Source organism: Athene noctua, chromosome 3 (genome assembly GCF_965140245.1).
Source record: "Athene noctua chromosome 3, bAthNoc1.hap1.1, whole genome shotgun sequence".
Lineage (NCBI taxonomy): Eukaryota > Metazoa > Chordata > Aves > Strigiformes > Strigidae > Athene > Athene noctua.
In genome coordinates this window covers 32,402,331-32,422,773 of record NC_134039.1, presented here as the reverse complement: position 1 = coordinate 32,422,773, position 20,443 = coordinate 32,402,331, and the positions used below count along the sequence as shown (strand labels likewise).

Below are 20,443 nucleotides of genomic sequence, written 5' to 3'. Positions count from 1 at the left end.
GAGTGAATCCCAGTACCTTGGTTTTGGGGGTGGAGGAGGGAGAGGAATGAATACAAATAATAGTATTTCTCTGTCTAGAATGAATATTTTTGATTAATTAATGTGAAGAAGTGGAAGCTAAAAGTCCATTAACGCTCAAAAAAAATTGATTCTCATGATATAAAAACCTGAAAGCAAGAGACTTACAAAAGAGAGGATGTAGGAGAGGGAGGCAGGTAGGACCAAGGAGGTTTTGGGGCATTGTAAAATGTGTCAAGTTCTGTTGCAGCATTGGCTCCAGAAAATTTACATCTCATAAAGAAATGAATGAATATAAAATATAATGAAAGCATAAGTTTGCAAGCTGACTTATGGTTGTTTTGGGTTTGGTTTTTTTGTTTGGTTTTTTTTTTGTTTTAGAATGCACCAAATGTACCTCTGTCTCCAGCAAAGACAGCAAGTGACATTGCAAACACAAACAATGCAACATATCGGTAAGCAAGCCACATCACTGTGATGATGTTAAAATTTACAAGAGGACACTTGAGATACCTAATGTAATGGATAATCCCAGTGTTTTTTATTTGAAGTGCTCTTCCTTTTCCTTCATTCCTCTTCAATTGTAAAATTTTATTTTTCTTTCACAGAAGTCATAAATGGATCATATCAAACACATTCTTAAGTAAACTGAGATGGGTGTTGTTTTAGTAGTTAAAAAATAATGGATAAAATGGAAGTTTAATTTCAAGGAAGAGAAAATTCTCATGGTGAAAGACAAACTTGGTGGAAGCACTTGAAAATTTACAAATAATTATGCCTTTTTTTTACTATGGGAATATCCAAAGTTAATTTGCATGAGGGGCAGAAAATGAATGGGTTTAGAAAATCTCAATGAAAAGAATAGTTGTAAAATAAGGGGTTTTTTTCATCATTGTGCTGTTCATAATAATACCAGGTGTGGCTCATTGAGAAATGCTAACTGAAATTTTGTTCCATAGAAATGCTGGCACAGTGAGGCAGATGCTGGAGTCAAAGAGGAGTGTAGGTGAGAGCACACCAGCGACTTTTCAAGCCACTGTGAATGCAGGTAAGAAACTGCCTATGGACTGTAAACACACTTCTTCAAAGTTTTACTGCTTTCCTTTAACAGAACAGAACAAAACTGGGGTTTATGACTTCCTTTTGCTGATATCAAAAATCATTATTTTTAGCTCCTTACCACATTCCCAGTTTATATTTGTGTAGTGTACTTACCAGGTAAGAAAAAAAAAGTGATTTGGTCAACCAGAACATTTGGGTAAACTAGGTACTTCAGCAGGCTGCTTGCTGGGTATGACAGCAAAACTTGCAGTCTCTCAGCTGCAGAGAAGTGAAACACATGGCTAACAGACCATTTTTTTGTACTTGATCATAGTAGGATGCTAATAAATTCTGTAGCCATTAGGTAGAGGGGAAGATAAGTGGGGAACGAGCAGAAGTAATAAGCCCCATTTCTTAAGGGAATCACATTGAAAAATTTAATTTCTAGATTAGAATTTTATAGGGAATGTAGAATCAAAACCACTATTAATTACATTCATCGTAGTCACACCATCCTTTGTTTTAAAAATAGTTTACTTAATATTGAATGCTGAATATTTTCCACAGAATCATCTCATAGTAGGCATATACTGGCTTTCTGTAGTGTATTATGCTCCTGACCTTTAGATTTAATCCTGAAATTTTGTTGCATAAAAGTGAGTATTTTTTCTCACACATCAATCCTTGGGTTCAGTAGAACCTTCTGGATACAAAGTCTTGCCTGTACAAAGCAAGTCAGTCATAACCGGCTTAGTTTTTCTTTTCTTGTTTTTTCTTAAGGACCAACCATTTCTGTAATATGTGTTTAAGATGCTGTATTTCATGTTTTCAACAGTTAAATCTTGAAGCTTTCTTCAAGCCTGTTGATGTCATAGTTCTTTGTATATCTTAATTTTTTGCCATTAATACATAGTTTTTTCAAACAGAAATACAGTATTGACTGCATCTTTAAGCCATTGAATATCAAAGTGTACAACAGAAAAACACTATCTATAGCCTTTCTTTGCAAAAAAGTTAATCATAAACCATATTTTTCATAGAATGGTTTGGACTGAAAAGGACCTTTAAAGATCATCTAGTCCAATCCCCCTGCCATGGGTCAGGACATCTTTCACTAGATCAGGTTGCTCAAAGCCCCATCCAGCCTGACTTCGAACACTTAGATTGATAGGGCATTCATTACTTCTCTGGACAACCTGTTCCAGTGACTTGCCACCCTTGTTGTAAATCGTTTCCATCTGTTGTGTTGGAGTGAAACTTCCCACTTGGTTCAAATACTTAAATTTTTTTTCCTTTTTTTGGATGCAGTGCCAGCTTCCAGTCTTGCTGTTCCTCCAGCAGTTGTCAGTGGACTTCCTAAGCCTCAGGCTCCAATGACCTCCACCAGCTCTTTGACAACAACAGTTCTTCCTACAGCTAATACAGCTACAGTTGTAGGCACTAACCAACTGCCCAGTGGCAGCACTCCATCAGTGTCTGTCTCATTGCAGTCTTTGCCTGTAATCTTACACGTACCTGTTGCAGTGTCATCCCAGCCTCAGATCCTGCAAGGTCACACAGGGACCTTGGTCACTAACCAACAGTCAGGCAACGTTGAATTTATATCTGTACAAAGCTCATCTACAGTTGGTAGCCTTACCAAAACTACAGTGTCTTTGGCATCAACTAACCCACCTAAACCAAATAACAGCCCATCTGTGCCCAGTCCTGGTACACAGAGGAACTCTCCAGCCAGTGCTGGGTCAGTAGGCACAACGTTGGCAGTACAGGCTGTTTCTACTGCACATCCTGTTGCCCAGGCCACAAGGACTTCTTTGCCCACAGTGGGTACTCCAGGACTTTATAATGCTACCAGCAGTCGAGCCCCCTTACAGATGAAGATTCCCCTCTCTGCATTTAGTAGTACAACTCCTATTGAACCACCCACCATTACAGCACCCCGAGTTGGTAAGTTGTGTTTAAATGTTGACACTGGGTTAGGAAAATAATTGTCAGAGGGAAACACAAAACTGTCCTCCAGTGGAAATTTGTTTGTTAGTGCATTTTACTGAGATGTTTCTTCTGGGTTGCCTTTCTATTGAAATTGCCAAGATAAAAATCATCTCTCTCATAGATATGTTTCAGCCATTGTTGAAAATAATCTCTCCTTAGAAGTCAGCAGTGTGGCTCTGTAAACTTTGTTTTATGTATAACTTGATTTATATCATTCCTAGCATGAAGTCAGAAACTCCTACCATTAACAACTTGGTATTTATTTTTAATATAGCCTCCCAAAATACTCTGGCTTCCTTTCTAAGCAAAGACATACTGAAAGGAAAGTATAATAATTTATGTAATTTTCACAGCTCTTAAAAGTAAACAAAATAGGGAGAGAAAAAAAGCAACAGAATGCTAACCTAGTTGCAAAGTACCTTTACTGTATTTAATATAAAGTCTTCAAACACAATGAATGTTCAAACAGTATCTAGATTAACTATTTTAAAATACTTTCTCTCCCTCTTTGGCCATGACATGATGATTCTCTGCATTTCTGATTTTACATACCTTGAAAATTTTTTTCTAAGTCAGTTGGAATTATAGCGAGTTTCTCATTGGTACAATATAAGGTTAAAATGAACTCAAGCAGAGCTTGACACCAGAACTAGTTTTATTTCCTTTTCTCATCTCTGAGTTACCTAGGTTAAAATGTCTTCCATAGAGCTGGATGGTTACAGGCTTTGTTTTGATTTTTAGCTCTAGAATTAATATAATGATGTAACACAAGAAAAAAAGAGTTGTGACAGATCGGGCACAGTGACCAAAGGAAGGGCCTACGTATCCAAAAAATGTATCTCTCTCTCTATGCAGTTCACATAGCCTTAACATATACCCTAGTAGTTTTCTCACCAGAACTGAAATACTACTGTAGGCCAGCACTGTTGCTGATAAGCTCTGGTTAAAATGAAAAGGAATGAGAATTTGGATTTAAATGTTTACATCAAATGTTCAAGCACCTTCTGCTTAAGTTACTACTTTAGATATACATTTGGCTGAGCTAATAAAAATACTCAGTCTCCCTGCACAATTTGTTCCAGTTACGTGTTTTGCAGTCTGTTTAACCATCTGTTGTTCAGTCAATTTCTTGTACAAAAATGTTGAATAATTATAATTTTTTTCAGTTTAATATCTTGCTAGTTTACATACAGAGGGAGGAGATGTGCTTTGTCAGCTCCAACAGAATTGAAGTTATGCTTTGTCCTCAGATAGGCAAGGGAATTGTCTATAAAATATTTTGAATACAGTGGCATACTTTGAAGGAAGGGAACATATACTGCTTCTAGGCTGGAAAGTGTCATTTTGCCTTTCCATATCTTCTGTTCCCTGTGAAAAAATGATAGTAATCAAGCTCGAATACTTACAATAGAAAATTAGGGCTGAAAAATGTTAAATGTGCCACATACTGAATGTTTAGTATCAAAGATTTTCAAATATTACCTCCAAATTTGTATAGTCAATAGCAGTACTTAGTACTGATTAGATACTGCAAATGAACAATTTCTTGACCCCTCAGAAAACCAGGCAAGCAAGCCACCAACAGATACTTCGGCAAACAAGCGAACTGCTGAGGGAACAATACAGGTAGGTTGTTGACTGTTTCTATATAAAATTTTAAAGTTACAATCCACAGGAGAAAAGTTCTTTGCCTTTATTGCTCATAATGAAACAATTTTAGTTTCTTTTTTGTGCTATCCTTTCTAGTTTCTGTCCATTTGTATTTTTCTTCTTCTGATCCTGAGTATTACTTGGAGCATGAGCTTCTGATAATCTTTTCAGAAGTTTTCTGGTGGGGTTTGTGTAAGTAGATGAGTCAGTAATTCAGGAGTACACTGAAAACTTGTCTGATAAAATAGACCTAACAGACAAAAGAAAACCATGCCCAGTTTTTGTCTGAAGGGCTTGAACTTAAAGCGACAAATATTTTGTAAATTATTGCAGTGCTCTCATTTCCACACTAATCCAGAAGTTAATAAGAATTTGAGTTCTAATAGTTCATTGCCATATGTCCTAGGGGGAAAAAAAAAAAAAAAAGGGAAAAGAAACTTTCTTCAGGAATAACTACTTCATGACAAAGGAGAACTTGCAGTTATTCTGGATTCCTTATCTAAAATTTGTTGAAGTTGCTTTGAAATTTTAAGGTTGAAATTAAGCGGTTTACAATTATTCATAATTAGTTTTCTTTCTGTATACTGATCTTTCACAAAGCACCTCCTGCTTATATTGCTGTTAACTGGAAGCCATTTTATTAAGAGGAAAAAACCTGATTTGTTCTAGCCAAAATTTCCATATTTAATAGTATTTCAGTGTACAGTTAAATCTGAATTGTATTTCAAAACAAGAAGAAAATATACTGGACAAGATTCTGGTTTTCACCTGTCAGAAATAGTCTGGCAAAGATAATCAGTATTATAAACTGTGCCTCACTACCTTTTTATTAAGGCATTTCATAAAGAATGGTTGTTTGGAACTTCATTTTTCAAAGATACCTGTGGATTATAGCTATTAAAACATTTGTCAGTACTTGATATGTAGGAAATTCAGTACCAGAATGGATGTCAGATGTATGGTTTTAAGATTTAATTTTCAGTATAAGATGCATATTTTGGAATTTTTCTTCTTCGGTAGAGCCTGAAACCCGGAAAAGATTTTGGAAAAACAGACTGTGTGTGATAGTGATATTTAGCAATGGAAGGTGAGCAAGGAGGAGGGAAATAAGACACATGATGCTTTCCGGTTTTCAGTCTTCTGTTACGGTGTATGTTTCTAGGTTTGCTGTCAGTCAAATCAGTTAAAGCATGTGTAATGCCATGGTTAATAAAGAAGGACCTGATGCATTTTAATTGGCTAGTGAGGTATGGAATTGACATGCCATTTGAAAAATCCAGTTAATGCCACCTGCTTTTTGTTACATAAAATCCAAAATATTATGTATTACTCCGCACTTCACAGCTCTCAGATCAAAAAGTAGTTCGCTGTGTGCCGTATACCTGTGGCATATTTGATGGTACAACTTTGATCAATTGTTTCGAAAAGCAGTTGAAACAGGAAGAGACTTCATCAGAAAATAAAGAAGCGGTAGAAGCAGCACAGACGAATTTTAACTTCCCTGAGGATGTCCTCTTTGGCTTGGAGGAAGAGGAAGAGGATGCTAAGAGCATCAAAAACACCCACAAGCAGACTGGCTGGGCAGCTAACCTATTAAAACAATGGCTGGCCAAAAATGGCAAGGATCCTAGCTTTGAATTGGTCCCAGTAAGTGAACTCAATGATATCTTGAGAGAGTTTTATTACACAATAAGAAATCATGATGGAAATACCTACAGTGTGGCAAGCTACAAGTCAATGCGTGCTGGCTTAAACCGGCATCTCAAAATGCCACCTTATAATCGTCAGATTTGCTTAATGAAGGACAAAGAGTTTGCTAGTGCAAACATGGTATTTGTGAGTGTGCTGAAGATGCTGCGCATGCAGGGAAAGGATGAGACTCACCACCATCCTCCTATAGCTGCTGAGGACTTGCGTAAGATTAAACAATCTGGTGTGCTGGGATTGCACAGTCCACTGGCACTCGTCAACAAGGTGTGGTTTGATTTGCAGTTGCATTTTGCCAAACGAGGGAGGGAAATTTTAAGAGATCTGGCTCCAGATGCTTTTGTTGTTGAGAAGGACAAGAATGGGCGTCGATACGCTATGTTTAGGTATCCTGGCAAAGGGAAAAATGGAGAAGATCCTCATAAAATGGGTAAAATGTATGATATGCCAGGGGACCCAAACTGTCCTGTTTTTTCTTTGGAGCTTTATTTGTCTAAGTTGCCTCCGGAGCCCCCTGCCTTTTACCTGCATCCTTTAAAGCTAACGTCAGAACAAATGCAAGAACAGCCTGTCTGGTACAAAAGAGAACCAATGGGTGTGAACTACCTGGGTACCATGATGCCCAGGATAAGTGTGGCAGCCAGGCTGTCTCAGCGATACACCAATCATTCTCTCCGAACTACCACCATCCAACTACTGTGTGAAGCAGGACTGGGGCCTAGAGAAATAATGGCAGTGACAGGCCATCGCTCTGAGTCTGCTATTAGACACTACTGGGGAGCTGCGGAAGTTCGCTACAGGGCCTGGTCAGATATAATGGAGAATAACACCCCCAATTACCTATATAGCAAGATCCCAAATGAAGTGATAAAAGAATCACTATCTGGTGCCTCCACCTCTTCCGTAAACCATGTTGGTCTAGAACAAAGCAAAATTTTATTCCCTAAGAAATCTCTTGTGCCACCTGGCACTAATTCTGTGACTTTAGTCCCTGAGGGACACTTGGCTCTGAATTCCAAAAGCCCCATCCTGTTGAGCCACAGTTCTTCCAAGGTGTTTCTCCCCAAGAACATGGCCAGTGGGAACCTAACTGCCAGTCCTCTTCAAAGCTGTTGTAACGAACCTGTTTTTATAAAGCGTGTGATAAAACAAGAACCAATGACTTGATGCTTCTGTAATAGAACTGATTTCAAATGAATTGCTGAAATGGTAAAATATCAGATTTGTTTTTTCACATGGTCTACTAAGGAAATTTCTTATGGTCTAGTTCAGCAAGAAGTATCCTGTTCGCACTCCTGAAGTGAGCTATGGAACAGAAACTTTTAACAGAGCAGGGCTTGGAGTTTGTATGACTTTCTGTGGCAGCTGGGACTCTTTAAGTGGCTGAGCAGAGCTATTTTAAAAAATGAAAGGAAGATACTGATTTCCACTTAGCTGAAGAGCTACACTTTCTTCACTAAGTGCATGGATTTTATATTTTGTGAAGAGTGTATTTATTATACCATTTTGTGCCTGCTGGCACTAATGTAGCATCTTACAAATCAAATACTTGATTACTGAAGAGCACGAAGAAAGTAGAAGCTGAATGAAGTAGACACAGATACACTACAAATATATACATATGCATGAAAACACCTGGAATTGCTTGACCACTGTCACCCTCTCTGTTCATATTGTTATCGGACCTACAGAGGATTGTGCCTTTTTTTTAAACATTCTTCTAAATTTATTTTCTTTGTGAGCTACAGATTTGTATTGCAGGTCTTTCCTTTTCCTGTTTAATATTTCTGGCTAAGTTTTCAGTCATTCTGCTCTCCAAAGGCACTATTTGAAACAAATTATATTAAAATTGAGATCTCTTCAATTGTGCATGAAATGAGTTGAGGATTGTTGCTTAAATGGCAAGTGATTAGAGTTGAAGTGTTGTCTCTGTACGTGCTTACCTTGTGAGAGGCTTTTTTTGTATTTCCTCTCACCTACCCCTTCCATTACATTTCACATTGTGTTTGCAGTATAGAATCACAGAATCATGGAGGAGTCTGGGTTGGAAGGGACCTTACAAGATCATCTAGTTCCAACCCCACCTACCATGGGCAGGGACGCCTTTCACTAGACCAGGATACTGAAAGCCCCATCTACCCTGGCTTTGAACACTTTTAGGGAAGGGGCATCCACAGCCTCTCTAGGCAACCTGTTCAGTGTCTTACCACCCTCACAGTAAAGAACAACTTCAATAAGTCAGTATAGTCTTTGTCAGCATAGTATAATTCACAAGAAGGCATCCTGTTCTTCTCTAAACCCTATCCAAATAGTATTTTTGGTTTTAACTTCCTTAGATTAGTTCACTATAGTAAACTGATCCTATCATTACATTTTCCATAGGAGATTTTTACCGTTTGGAAGTTCTTGGGATAGTGGATGTGAATTTTGTCAGAAAAAATCAATTGTAATTTAAAAGGCTTTTTAATGAAAAAAGATTACAAATTAGGAGGGCTAGCCATAGTTTATTTTTAATGAAACACAGTTGAGGATCTTAACTCATGGTCTGTCTCTGCTATTTTATGCCAGAATTTTCATCAGAGATTCTGTCACATCAAGAGATCTTACTGTAAATAAAAATTGAAAACTTATTCAAATTATAGTAGGTCCACTTTGGAAGAAGAAACAGTGTAGCATCTAAAACTGTTTCCCATTATATTAACTGAACAAAATAAGAATGGCTTCATCCTTTTGAAATGTGTGTGTGTGTACACATGCTCAGGCACACAGTTTATCACACTAGGGACTTCTCTGGAACTGTTCATTGTCACTGCTCAGCAGTGGACAAAACACAGAAAAATCCCTGCTGAAATAACAAATTGACCGTGATAAACTTAATACTGTGAGAACTTCCTTGCTAGGAAAGGCTTTCAAATATCAGATTTATTTATCTTTGTTGTAGTCTGAATAGAGGACTTGATGCCTGAACTTTGGAGTTCTTATCTTGGCTGATAATGTTTATCTTTGTGGCCTTGGGTAGGTTATTCATGCTTACTCCAAAAATTTTCCCAAGTGTAAGACCAGCACAGCATTTTTCTGATGGATCATGTTAAAAGATTAAAAGGTTTTGAAAGTGCTATATTCATTTTACGTATTGTGTTCACAGTCACTTTAATTTGCTGTTGTTATAATGATTGAGCTAGTTGATCCAATATAATTGTTAATATAAAAATTACCTCTGCACAATCCTACACTTCCTTAGTTGCAGCATTAACTTACGACATCAGTGACTATAGGAAGGAAATAATGAATTCAGGTTTATAATTTTGTTGAGCCTCAAGTAAATCAAATGGAAATGGTAAAGAAAGTAATCCTTTCTAATGACTAGAAAGAAGAAAAGTTGAAAAAATGAAGGGCAAACAGTTCTCAGAATATAGAACTGTGCAGTAACTTGTTCCAGGATATTGTAGAGTAACTTCGATTTCCAAATTTTAGGGATTCATAGAAGTCAGAATTCAGCCAGTCTGGTAAATTTATTTCTTGTTTGAAGAGATTTACTCTAAACTTTCACCAAAATGGCTCTATATTATTAAAAAAAATTTTTTTTTTAATTCATGTCTTAGTCTCAGGTAGTTGCTTCTTCCATCATACTGGCGTTGAACATTTATCCTGCAGAAACAAGAAAAGTATTTTTCCAGGAGATGATTCTTTTTTGTTCCCTCTTGCTGCATAGTGTGGTCATACTGACCACATGCCCTGCTCTGGTCCTAACTGCATCTAGGTAATTTACTGTAACAGCATATTGCTGTTTGTTTCATTCCTTAACACAAATCTAGTTGGTGATTTAAAATTAAAAAGAGACTCTTTTGGCCAATCTAGGTATGTCTCTTCGATTCTTTTAAAATATCATTTGGTTTCTAATGACTTCCATTTTGTGGTCTCATAGTTGGGTATTTCTGGCTTCTCATTTGTTAAATTCTAATTCAGCTGGCACCAACTATACAATATCCTCTTACTACCTTCAGTTTGAACCTGATACTTCAAAGCTACTGACTGCAGTATTACTAGCTTTTTTATATTTGTATGAGAAAAATTTTTTTTGAAAATGAGAAAAAGCATTCCTGGTTTGGGCTGGAAGTATTACTGCTTCACAAGAGCTGGAGTCGGTGTTCACTAAACTTTCCACTAATATTTTAATTAATTATGATTAATAGAACATATTTCTAACTTTCCAGAACAGAAAAATCTTTCTCCTGTTCCCCCTCCAACTCAAAGTGTTACATGAATCTTTCCTACATGTATTTCCTTTCTAGAAAAGCTGAAGTAGGCAAACAGAATGGGTGTTTTGCTGCTTTTGTAAAGTTAACTTTGGCTATGTGTACAGTAATATGGGGAACAGGGGGTCTTCCTTTTTTGTTTGTTTCTGTTTCAACTGTGAGCTAAAATTTCAAGTCAGTCCTGTTCATTGCAGTGTAGATTATGCTGTGTGAACATCATGAATTCTATCAAAATGGGCATGAATTGGACTCCTCAGTGGCAGTATCAGCAGAGAACCTCAAACAGCAGGATAACTGAGTTTCACTTTGGGGTGGTTTTTTGTTCCCTTTCCATTATAATTCCATTATAGGTGAACCATGTTGGTGGACCAACAGGTTAAGTACAGTTTGTGTAAACTTAAATTTAGACTTTGGCTTTAAACTTAATACAAAATTATTGATAAAAATATACAATTAACTTTAAAAATCTGACCATATCAGATACACTTTGAAAGAAATTTAAAATCTTTCACTCCTGAATTTTCTAATTAGATCTTTTCCTAAAATAAGAATATTTCATTTCATTTGAAAAAAAAAAAAAAGCACTTAGCCTTAATTAAACCAACTTGAACTAATTTTTTTAATAATGGCTGTCATGTTATTGATTAAATTCCATTTTCCTTGTTGGTGATGACTCTGAAAACAGAGGGGAATGACTGGAAGCTTATATAATATATTCATATATTTAGCTTTGCATCTCATTTTCATAATGAGGCTTTGGTACTGGTGCTGGAACCTAGAATTCGTGGGTTTCTTTGCTTTTTCCTGGTAAGTTTGGAAATCTCTGCTGTTACTTCAAGGAGTACTCTATTTTTTATTTTGGCACAGTATCTTACAGTATGTTTAATTTTTTATTCTTTTATTGCTATCTAAGTAATTCATCCCTACTGTAAGGTGCTGTGTTCTACAGTGTGGGAGATAAAATGTTCTTCACTGTATGCACCTTCTCTGTGCTCCCTGAAGAGCTCCATTGTGCACAGTGTCAAATCCTGAAGGCATTGGAAGGATGCTTTGAAATGGAACATGTTCCTGTCTTTGTTGTGTTTTTAGTCTGGTATATCTCTTTGGTTATCCTGAAGTGTACAGCTTCTCAACAGTTCCATACTGTTAAGGTCAGTATAGTCAAAGTTCTCAGTAAGCAGCTTTGGACGTATGATTTTGCTGTATGACTGCTTCTCCTTTTTCAGCCTTCCTCTGCTGCTTCCTCCAAAAGGAATGGCCACAGGCATGTGGGAGAGGGGCATCTTACTGTGTTTGTGTTAGTCTCTCAACTTCAACTTTTTCCTGCGTACACAGAAATTCAAGAGTTGTTACTCAGTCCCAGTCATTTTACCAATGGCCATTCCAGTGCCTCAGGTCCTAGGATTGCATTTCTGAAGATGTGACAAGTACTTTTAATGTATTGAGGTAAATATTATTGTTGCAGAGGCGAAGCCATTTTTAATTATATAACAAATCTTTAGAATGATTTTAAAGTATTTTATTATGAATCCCACTTATAGATACAGGATTTATATATATATATATATATAAAAAAATATAGCTATGGTATACTGAGAGAATCTGTGAAAGCAGCTTTTATTACATTGTGACATATAATAACAGTGAACAAATTTGAATGGGGTTGGATGTGTTAAAAATGGCTGGCATAAAGTCAATCTGTTCAAGAATTATTATGTTGTATTTATTAAAGCACCAGGTCAGGTGAATAGTATTTTCTTCCCTGTTCTCCACTCCAGGTGCACCTTATCCTCTTATAGAGTAAATCTTTTTTTCAGTCTAAATTTCATCTGTGCATTTCACCATTTCAGCTAATATTAGTTTGGTTTTTTTCTTTTGTTTTTTTCAATCCACCAGTGTCCTATCCATTTCCCATTGTTTCTGACATGCCTTGATTAGTTTGGTTGAACAACAGTTTAATTTAAGCTATTTTGCTGACTATTGGAAATTCATCTGGTAAAATGTTAATAAAATACATTTCTAACTTCTATCCCTTTACTTTGCAATATGTAACAAACTCTGTGAATGTCTGTTGGGAAACAATGTGAACAAAGTGGATATGTCAGCTTACAATTTATAAGTAACTATTCTATATTGTTGAAGCTTTATTGATGAATATGTTCCCTTGCGTTTCATGGTTTTGTCACTGAAAATAAACATGCATAATTATATATGTAAAATGGGCTACTTGATTTTTGTCTCTGACCCTGGGGTTATGTTTGTGCTGTTTAAAATACAATTAGCTCTCATCTGTGAGGTGGAACCTTTACCTGAGACTAATTGGAAAGCTAAATTATAAAAATGTTAGCAGAACAGTATAAAAATGAATTTTAAAAATAATTGAAAAATTCCCCATAGGACATTATGTAGTTGAATTGGGTGCCTGTTGCAAGGAGCAAAATCCAAGTGAATCCATTCTTGTATGACTTCTAAAGTTATTTGTCTTTCCCTGAGACCGTATCTGTGTTACTTAAACCACTCCTGGTTACTGAGAGCAGCTTTCAATGAGTAAATATGTTTGTGTTTTGTAGGCTCCAATTTGTGATTCGGGGCCAAAAAATTGAGAGATATTAAAATAATCTAATTAAATATGTTATTACACCAGACATGGACAATACCCTTAAAAAGCTGCATTAAATTAATCTGAAAAGTACTATAAATGTATTTACTGATTAATAAGATGATCTTCCATCATCCAAGATGGCCATCCTGCATAATACTGTTGGGAAACTGTCACTGGGCTTTGGGGAAACAAGGTAGATGTTTCACCTTAGAAGAGTAAGAAGGAAGAGGAGATGTGTGTGTGCATGCATGCATGTATGTGTTTATTATATACCCTTTTAACTGTTTGATTAAGGAAAAACAAAATGACAGCAGTAGAGAAATACTTGGAAGCATTGTGTCCAGTGTTCTTTTATGGCTTTTAGTTGGAGTTATGATTGCTAGTGCCTAAGAACAGAATTTCTGGCAACCAGTCTCTCAGCCTTCTTGAACCGTGATTTTTAAGAATAGGGTTAGCAGAGCCAATGTCTACTCTTCGCACCAAAGAAATTAGAGGATATATAATACATAAGGGTTACCAAGACTGGTTATTCATTTTTTCCATGCTTGCATTGCTCTGTAGGAAGTGTTGCACAGTACCAATTAAGGGTAAGGGGAACACAGCAATCTTGTAAATGCAATACGTAAAAGTCAATAATATTTGAGTATTATACAAGTATGCAACCATACTCTTATTAAAATGTGTATTGCTGCCCTGTGATTTTTTTTTTTTTTGTGCAAACTGTAATCTTGGTAAACCGCTAACTTTATTGCATTATCGTTTTCATTTTTATTTTGGTAACAGATGACAAATGTAGTTTGTACCTGGTCAAATAAATTTTCATGACAGCTTTGCAAGGTTAGAATAATTACTTCCATTTTGTGGGAGTTACTGAATTGGAAAAAATAATTTAAGGAGTGATAAGTCTGATATTGAAGCAGTTAGTGACTGAAATATAATTAAAAATGTATTAAAAAAATTATTTTCACAGCTGCTTAGTCTGTGCTTGAAATCTGTAGTTTTGTATATGGATGACTAAAAACATAATATGAGCCTTATAATTATGCATACAGACAGTATCACCACCCTCCCCATGCACACCCCATTCCCAGAACATATTTTTAACATCACTCCCCATATTTAAGATTGATTTTGCTATTATATAACGCCTTGGTGCGTCGTGTATGATTGTGGTGGTGTGATGCTTCATTGTCTGTTTTACGACCCTCAGAATTTTTTCTGGTTTATTACTGTAGAAACTGTTAATAATAAAATTGTCTGCACTGTGTCAGTATGCCACATGTAATCTTCAGAATTTTTATCTTTACTACCCTGGAATTAATTTTTATTTTGCATTTGTATTTTTGTTGCATTTTTTTCCCTTCATTTTTCACTTTTACATACTGAAATGTTCCTTTATGAAAAGCAGGTGGCATTACAATGAATAACATTGTTATCTTTATGTGATGAACTGAACCATGGCGTTATATAATACCAAAACCTTTTTTTAGTCATATGTCTCATGTGAATAGAGAAGTGCATAATCAGAACTTTCTTCAAAATACCAACATTTTGGTTTTTCATGTGGTGGAATACATGTGGCATGTATGTGTGCTGTTACACAAAATGATGTAACAGGTAACATTTGCCGTTTGAGTTTTAGAAATTTCTTTTACAGTTTTCTTCAGTAGTTTGCCATTGACATATACATGCCATGATGTTGTAACTACTTTCTTTGTTAAATTTCATGATTTGTAGTTACCGTGGAAGATACCTCCTTTTCCCAGCATCATGTCTACTGTATGTGCTTTGGCCGTTAAATTCAGTCTCCTTCCTTGTACTTGTTTTCCACATGGAACTGGAATAGCTTCCCCCCCCCCCCCCCCCCCCCCGCACCTTTTTATTATCTTTTTTCTTTTTAAAATTACCAATGATTAATCAACCTAATTTGTAGCAGTGCTGATCTGAAAAAATTGCAGAATAGCAAAACTAAGGTGATGTTCTTTCTCCCACTACAGTGTATTTTACAACAGTGTGAAATGGTCTTAGCATGTGGAAAAACATAAAAAGATAGTAGCCTGTCTCAATGTCCCTACTTTTCCAGAGGCAGATGAGGAAACTGCTTCAGAATCACTTCAACACCAGAGAGCACTTCATTTTAATGCGAGGCTGATTCCTTTCTGCCTCTTTAATGATTTCCCATTATTAATTTACTATTGCCTAGTGTGTAGCTTATTAGATATTGCACTTGATACACAGAATGTAATGACAGCCTTCCAAAAGAAGGAAGAAAGTTCTTGATTATAAAGCATTTACATTGGTTTTACTGAAAATCTTAAATGTGACTTCAGATCCAGGTAATCCTGTTCACTGTAATTCTGCATTTTTAACAAGTTCCAGGATTTTTATTACCTCTAAGAACTCCTTTCCTGTTACACTTTTTAAAATTTCTGTAATATCTATATGGCATTGGTTCTAGAAAGTCACTGCATAATTATTTTCTTTTTCAAAGAAAACTGTATTATTACTGCTTTTTTCCTAGCACTTTTCCCAATAGTGTATCATCTTTGTCAGTACATCTATTTCTCAACACTTTCTTTAATTGTTAAAAAGACACCAGTGGTCGGGACTGGAAGAAAGTAGATGTTATGTTGTAATAGTATATGCAGTGAAAAATGCCTGCAATTCTGAGTATAAGTCATTTTTACCAGTCCTTTGCAGAAAATCCTGAATTGAGGTGTAATTACTGTAATATGAATAGAGATTTTGTGTAAGAAATTAAAACAAAGTCTGTTTCTAGTACTATTCATGGAAAAAAAAAATGTTAGAAGAATCACTACAGTAGATCACTTTTCGGCAAAAGTTTTGTAGCTTAGCAGAACACTTAGAAATACCAATTTCTGGTACTGAGAAAAATGAACAAATTGAATAGTTGCAGTTCATTTCATACATACTTTTCATTATTTTATCTTCCATAGACTATAAAGCAGTTTGCGCTTAACCAATAAAGTGGTGTTTAGAAGAGGTTATGACTTAGACTCTGTTTCAGGAGTTACCAGGTTTCACTCAGATACTTGAAGAGATGAGGATTTACTCTCTTGGTTTTGCCCCTCTTCTAGGGTTTTTCAGTTGCCGCTTTCGCAAGTTGTGCTTGGCATTAAAATACTTTTCCTTCACACTTGCTAAGTTAGATCTTGCCTGGGGCTTTTGGCATGCAAACATGCCTAGGGATAATTACATATTGGTAAATGCAGTAAGTGTGAACATGACTTTGCAAACTGAAGAAGCTGGGGCAGAGAGCCTGCAGTTTGGCAAGATTTTCTTTAAAGAACAGATCAAGGTTGTAAATGTGCAGTGCCTTCTCCTTAGCTGGCTGTTTCAGGAAGAACGCACAACGCTGAATAAGAATAGCAGAGTAGCATCACAGTACACTCACACCATCCTTCCATATTTGTGATGTTTCATGCTCGGCTGCTGCTTGATTTGTAATCCTCTTTTCCCCTGCTGCTTTTTTTCCTCTTTCTGCTTCCTTTTTCCACCTTTGTTTCTGCTCTTAATCATACTTTGCAGTCCTCTTCCCCTACTTCACTTAGTGTTTGCTTTTCAACTCGAAGTTGCATGTATCTTTTTGGGCTGGATCTACATTAGATTTTGTTAAAGAAATGTTCAGTTACAGGACACATCATTTTTATGCAAAACATCTTAGTTGCAAATGGAAGTTCACCAACCAGATGAAGGATAAAGATGTGGCTATACTTAGGAAGTCAAGAAAAGATGAAGTCTTGTATTTTTCTTGCTTTCTTCCTAAAATTTTTCTTCACATTTATCTTTAAAACTGTGACATTTCAGAGTAGGATTTGTTAGGTGTAATTTTTAATTTCATTTTTAATCAGATTTTTTCTTTGCATTGTTTTGTGGTGAAAATTGTTAAACTGCTGGCTGCTATATGAAAACAGAGAAAAGATTTAAACTAAGGCAGCTCAGGTACAGTTGTGGTTAACTGGATGGTTCAGTTCATGATGTTGCTTCTTCCAGGTTGTACAGTTAATCTCATCAGCTGTGGGTAAAACAGGTCCAAAATGGTAGTGTGAATGACAGTATTTCATAGGATTTGTACTAACTTGCAGTTTAAAGGCATACACTTGAAGATATGTGTGTGAGCTGTTAAGAAGGATGGAAAAGGTAGTTTGGCAGTTAACATTTCTTTCAAATCTCATTGTAAACTTTTTTCTGTTTGACTACTAGAAACTGCGCAGATGCTGTTGTAAACACTCAGATTTAAGTGCCGTTTCTGATCTGTTTGGAGACTGGTGCTCTGGTTCTGACAAATGATGAAATGGTGGTTTGGGGAGTTGTGGTTTTGTTTGCTTTGGGTTTTTTGTAAGTAATCTTTAAGTAGAGATCACTTTGTATTGCTGTGACTATTTTGTTTCTGTTCCAGCTTATTCGATATTGTAAGGCAATTGAATCTTCTGTTACTCAGACTTGCAAGGCAATATATGAACTATACCACCAGGCATGTTTTGGTTTTCATTATTTTACTAGTGTGACTGTGCTGATGAAGAGGTGTTATGATTGCATCATCTTGCTCTTCTGCAGAGATCAGCTGAAGCAGGTTCAGGTTCTTGGCTTCCTGTGTTTGGAGAAAGCTGAAAACTGATAGCGGACCAGAATGCCTTGACTTTGCTTTTCTACATCACCCATTTCTGCCCAGATGTTTGCTGAAATCTAGTATTAGGAGCTGAGAGACTTGTTCTCTTATTTCAGTTTTTGACATAAATGTAAATATTGTTCATACATAACTGAAAGTCCAATGTCAGGCTTCCCTTTGCCTTCATCAGGGCTGCAGGCCTTCTTAAGCTGGTTTCTAATTTTACTCAGAGCAGCACATCTGAATGGCCTATTCTGATGTGTGACATGGCAGTCTCCTTCTCAGAATCATATTCCCTTCTTTTCACAGAAGCAATAGCAGGTTTTTTCTCTATATCTTTTCTTCAAACATATCTGTGTTGTAAACTGGAGTTTTCACAAGTCCTTGTAGCAACAAAAATTTCCCTGAGAGAATTTCTGAGTAAAAGAGTCATAATACTCAAAAGGGTGTGTTTATTTGCTTGATGGGTTGGACACAGGATTTTCTGAAAACCATTATTACTTGGTTTTTGTCAGAGTTTATTCCAAATGGTTACATTTGTAGGTCTTAACCGTTCAGGTGGTAAGTGACAATACTCCAGAAGCATCTGGGATAGGGTGATAAAGCTGCTCTCTGAGATCATAGAGATGCTTAATTTCACCATGAGAAAGTAGTGTGAAGCAGTCTTCTAATACCTGATTCCCAGTTCTTCCTGAATCTCCCTTTCCTCTCCTGGATTTGAGATACCTTCAAGTATCTGAAAACTGTGTGCCGACACTAAGAGGATATCGAAATTAATACTTCTCCTCCTTTTGAATGTAGGTGGGTGCTCTGAATAGTTAAAATCCTGACCTTTTTGGCAGGCATAATTAGCAGTCTGCTCTGTGTGGGGATGCCCCTTAGGTAGGAAACACAATGTGCAGCATTTTTCAGTGTTTCAGGATTTTTAAAAATTTTCCTGTACCCCTAAATTTCATTCAAGGGAGATGCATGTTTAATGAACTAGGGGAATCTAGTTGGAAAGGCTGGGGAGTCAGGACTTGTGTATTACTTTGTGTTGGCTACAGCATCTTCTTTGAGTAGCTGAAATGTATGCCCAGGAACTAGGACTGGGGGATGTACCGCAGAGCACCACTGAAAATGCTGCCCTGCAGATCTGTGACTTCTGATGTGGATTGTAGAAAGAATGTAACTACTTACAGATAGTTCCCATTGATTGCTACAAGGCTTGTTTAGTAGAAAACCTTGAATAGAATGGCTAATTGCAAGAAGGTCTCCTCCTGAGAAGTACATGTATGAGACCTTATTGGCTGATTGGATTTATCATTTAATAGTTGCCTGCTTAACTAAGACAAGATTGTGGCCTTCCAGACATGCCAAAGTATAAAAAAATCCATGCAGTGACACCTGCTGACTTGGAAGTTCAAAGAACTTCCTTGACTGGCACAGTTAAGCAGGGCTGCAAAATAGTTAGCTGCCATACAGAGTATTTTTCTAAGGATTTAGATTTCCCTGTAAAGGAAGATTTGAAATTACTTCAGACTAATGTATTTTGTAGTGGGGAGAAGTGAATAGCTTAGGTTCCAGTTCCTTATAAATCTCCCCCTCCACTTTTCAATCTGCTTTCTCCTGGCAGAGCATGCCATAGTTCAAAATAAACATCATTGACTGGGAAAATTACCAAGTTGGAATTAAATTCCTCATGACTTTCTGCTAATCAAATAATCACTGATAATTTAAATGTGCCTTTTTATCTTAAGCTTCACATGGATAGATCATATCATCATACTAAGAAAACTAAAGCTGGAAGGTCTTTGAAATAAAAATTGCTTAACAGAAGAATTCCATGGTTAATAAATCTGAAAGATGTTTCTCAATGTATAGCAAAGACGAGGTCCTTCTATTGCCTGTGAACATAAGTAGTTAGATATTACTTACTCAAATTGTGTGTCATGTAGGTTAGTAGCAGAATTTAATCAGTGGCGGAATCAGAACTTAAGGCAAGAAGAAATCGGACTGTAATAATGCATAATGAAGAGGTTAGTTGTGTCAGGCACTCCAAATATGGTAACAGTTAATTTGGACACAGCTTTTGTTTGCACTTAGTAATCATATAATAGCTCTTTTCCCTCTTGTCAAAGCCTTGCCTGTGTGAGAACTGTCTTCAGGACCCTCTTGAAGGCTTAGTTTTACCCAAATGAAAGGTCATAGAGTAGGTAATCTCAATGCTTAGGTTTTTTGCATCTGTCCCCATCTGACCACGCAGAAAATTCTCTAATCTTTCTAGAATTTACCATGCTGGCATTTGTACAGGCCATGTGGGGCTGATAACTCTTAAACTTTTTTTTTTCCTATGTTAATTGTTCAGAGATTTTGATGATAATGTTGCTCTCCTAACACTTTGTCTGTCCTAAGGAACCTGGTTTACTCTAATCCATAAATCAATAGCGCTTACACAAAACAAACAAAAAATGCAATTTTTTCCATCAAGTTTAAGGAACTACAAATTGACATCGTGCAAGATGTTTTTCTAGAAAGTATATTTTAAAACACAGAAATATATAGGAC

The 20,443-nt window shown here is 36.4% G+C and overlaps 1 protein-coding gene across 7 annotated transcripts in view; it reads left to right on the top strand.

Annotated features, from left to right (window-relative positions):
* ATF7IP (activating transcription factor 7 interacting protein) overlaps positions 1 to 20,443 on the top strand; it is a 109,885-nt gene that overhangs the window by 72,426 nt on the left and 17,016 nt on the right. For 5 of the 7 annotated variants that reach the window (XM_074902614.1, XM_074902618.1, XM_074902615.1 and 2 more), the window contains 5 exons: positions 400 to 473; positions 978 to 1,066; positions 2,368 to 3,006; positions 4,610 to 4,677; positions 6,133 to 12,855. In XM_074902614.1, coding sequence (XP_074758715.1) covers positions 400 to 473; positions 978 to 1,066; positions 2,368 to 3,006; positions 4,610 to 4,677; positions 6,133 to 7,575 — 2,313 coding nt within the window. In that variant the 3' untranslated portion in view covers positions 7,576 to 12,855. Of the gene's footprint in view, positions 1 to 399; positions 474 to 977; positions 1,067 to 2,367; positions 3,007 to 4,609; positions 4,678 to 6,132; positions 12,856 to 20,443 lie in introns of those variants that run through there. The other 2 variants (XM_074902621.1, XM_074902620.1) reach the window with 1 other exon arrangement.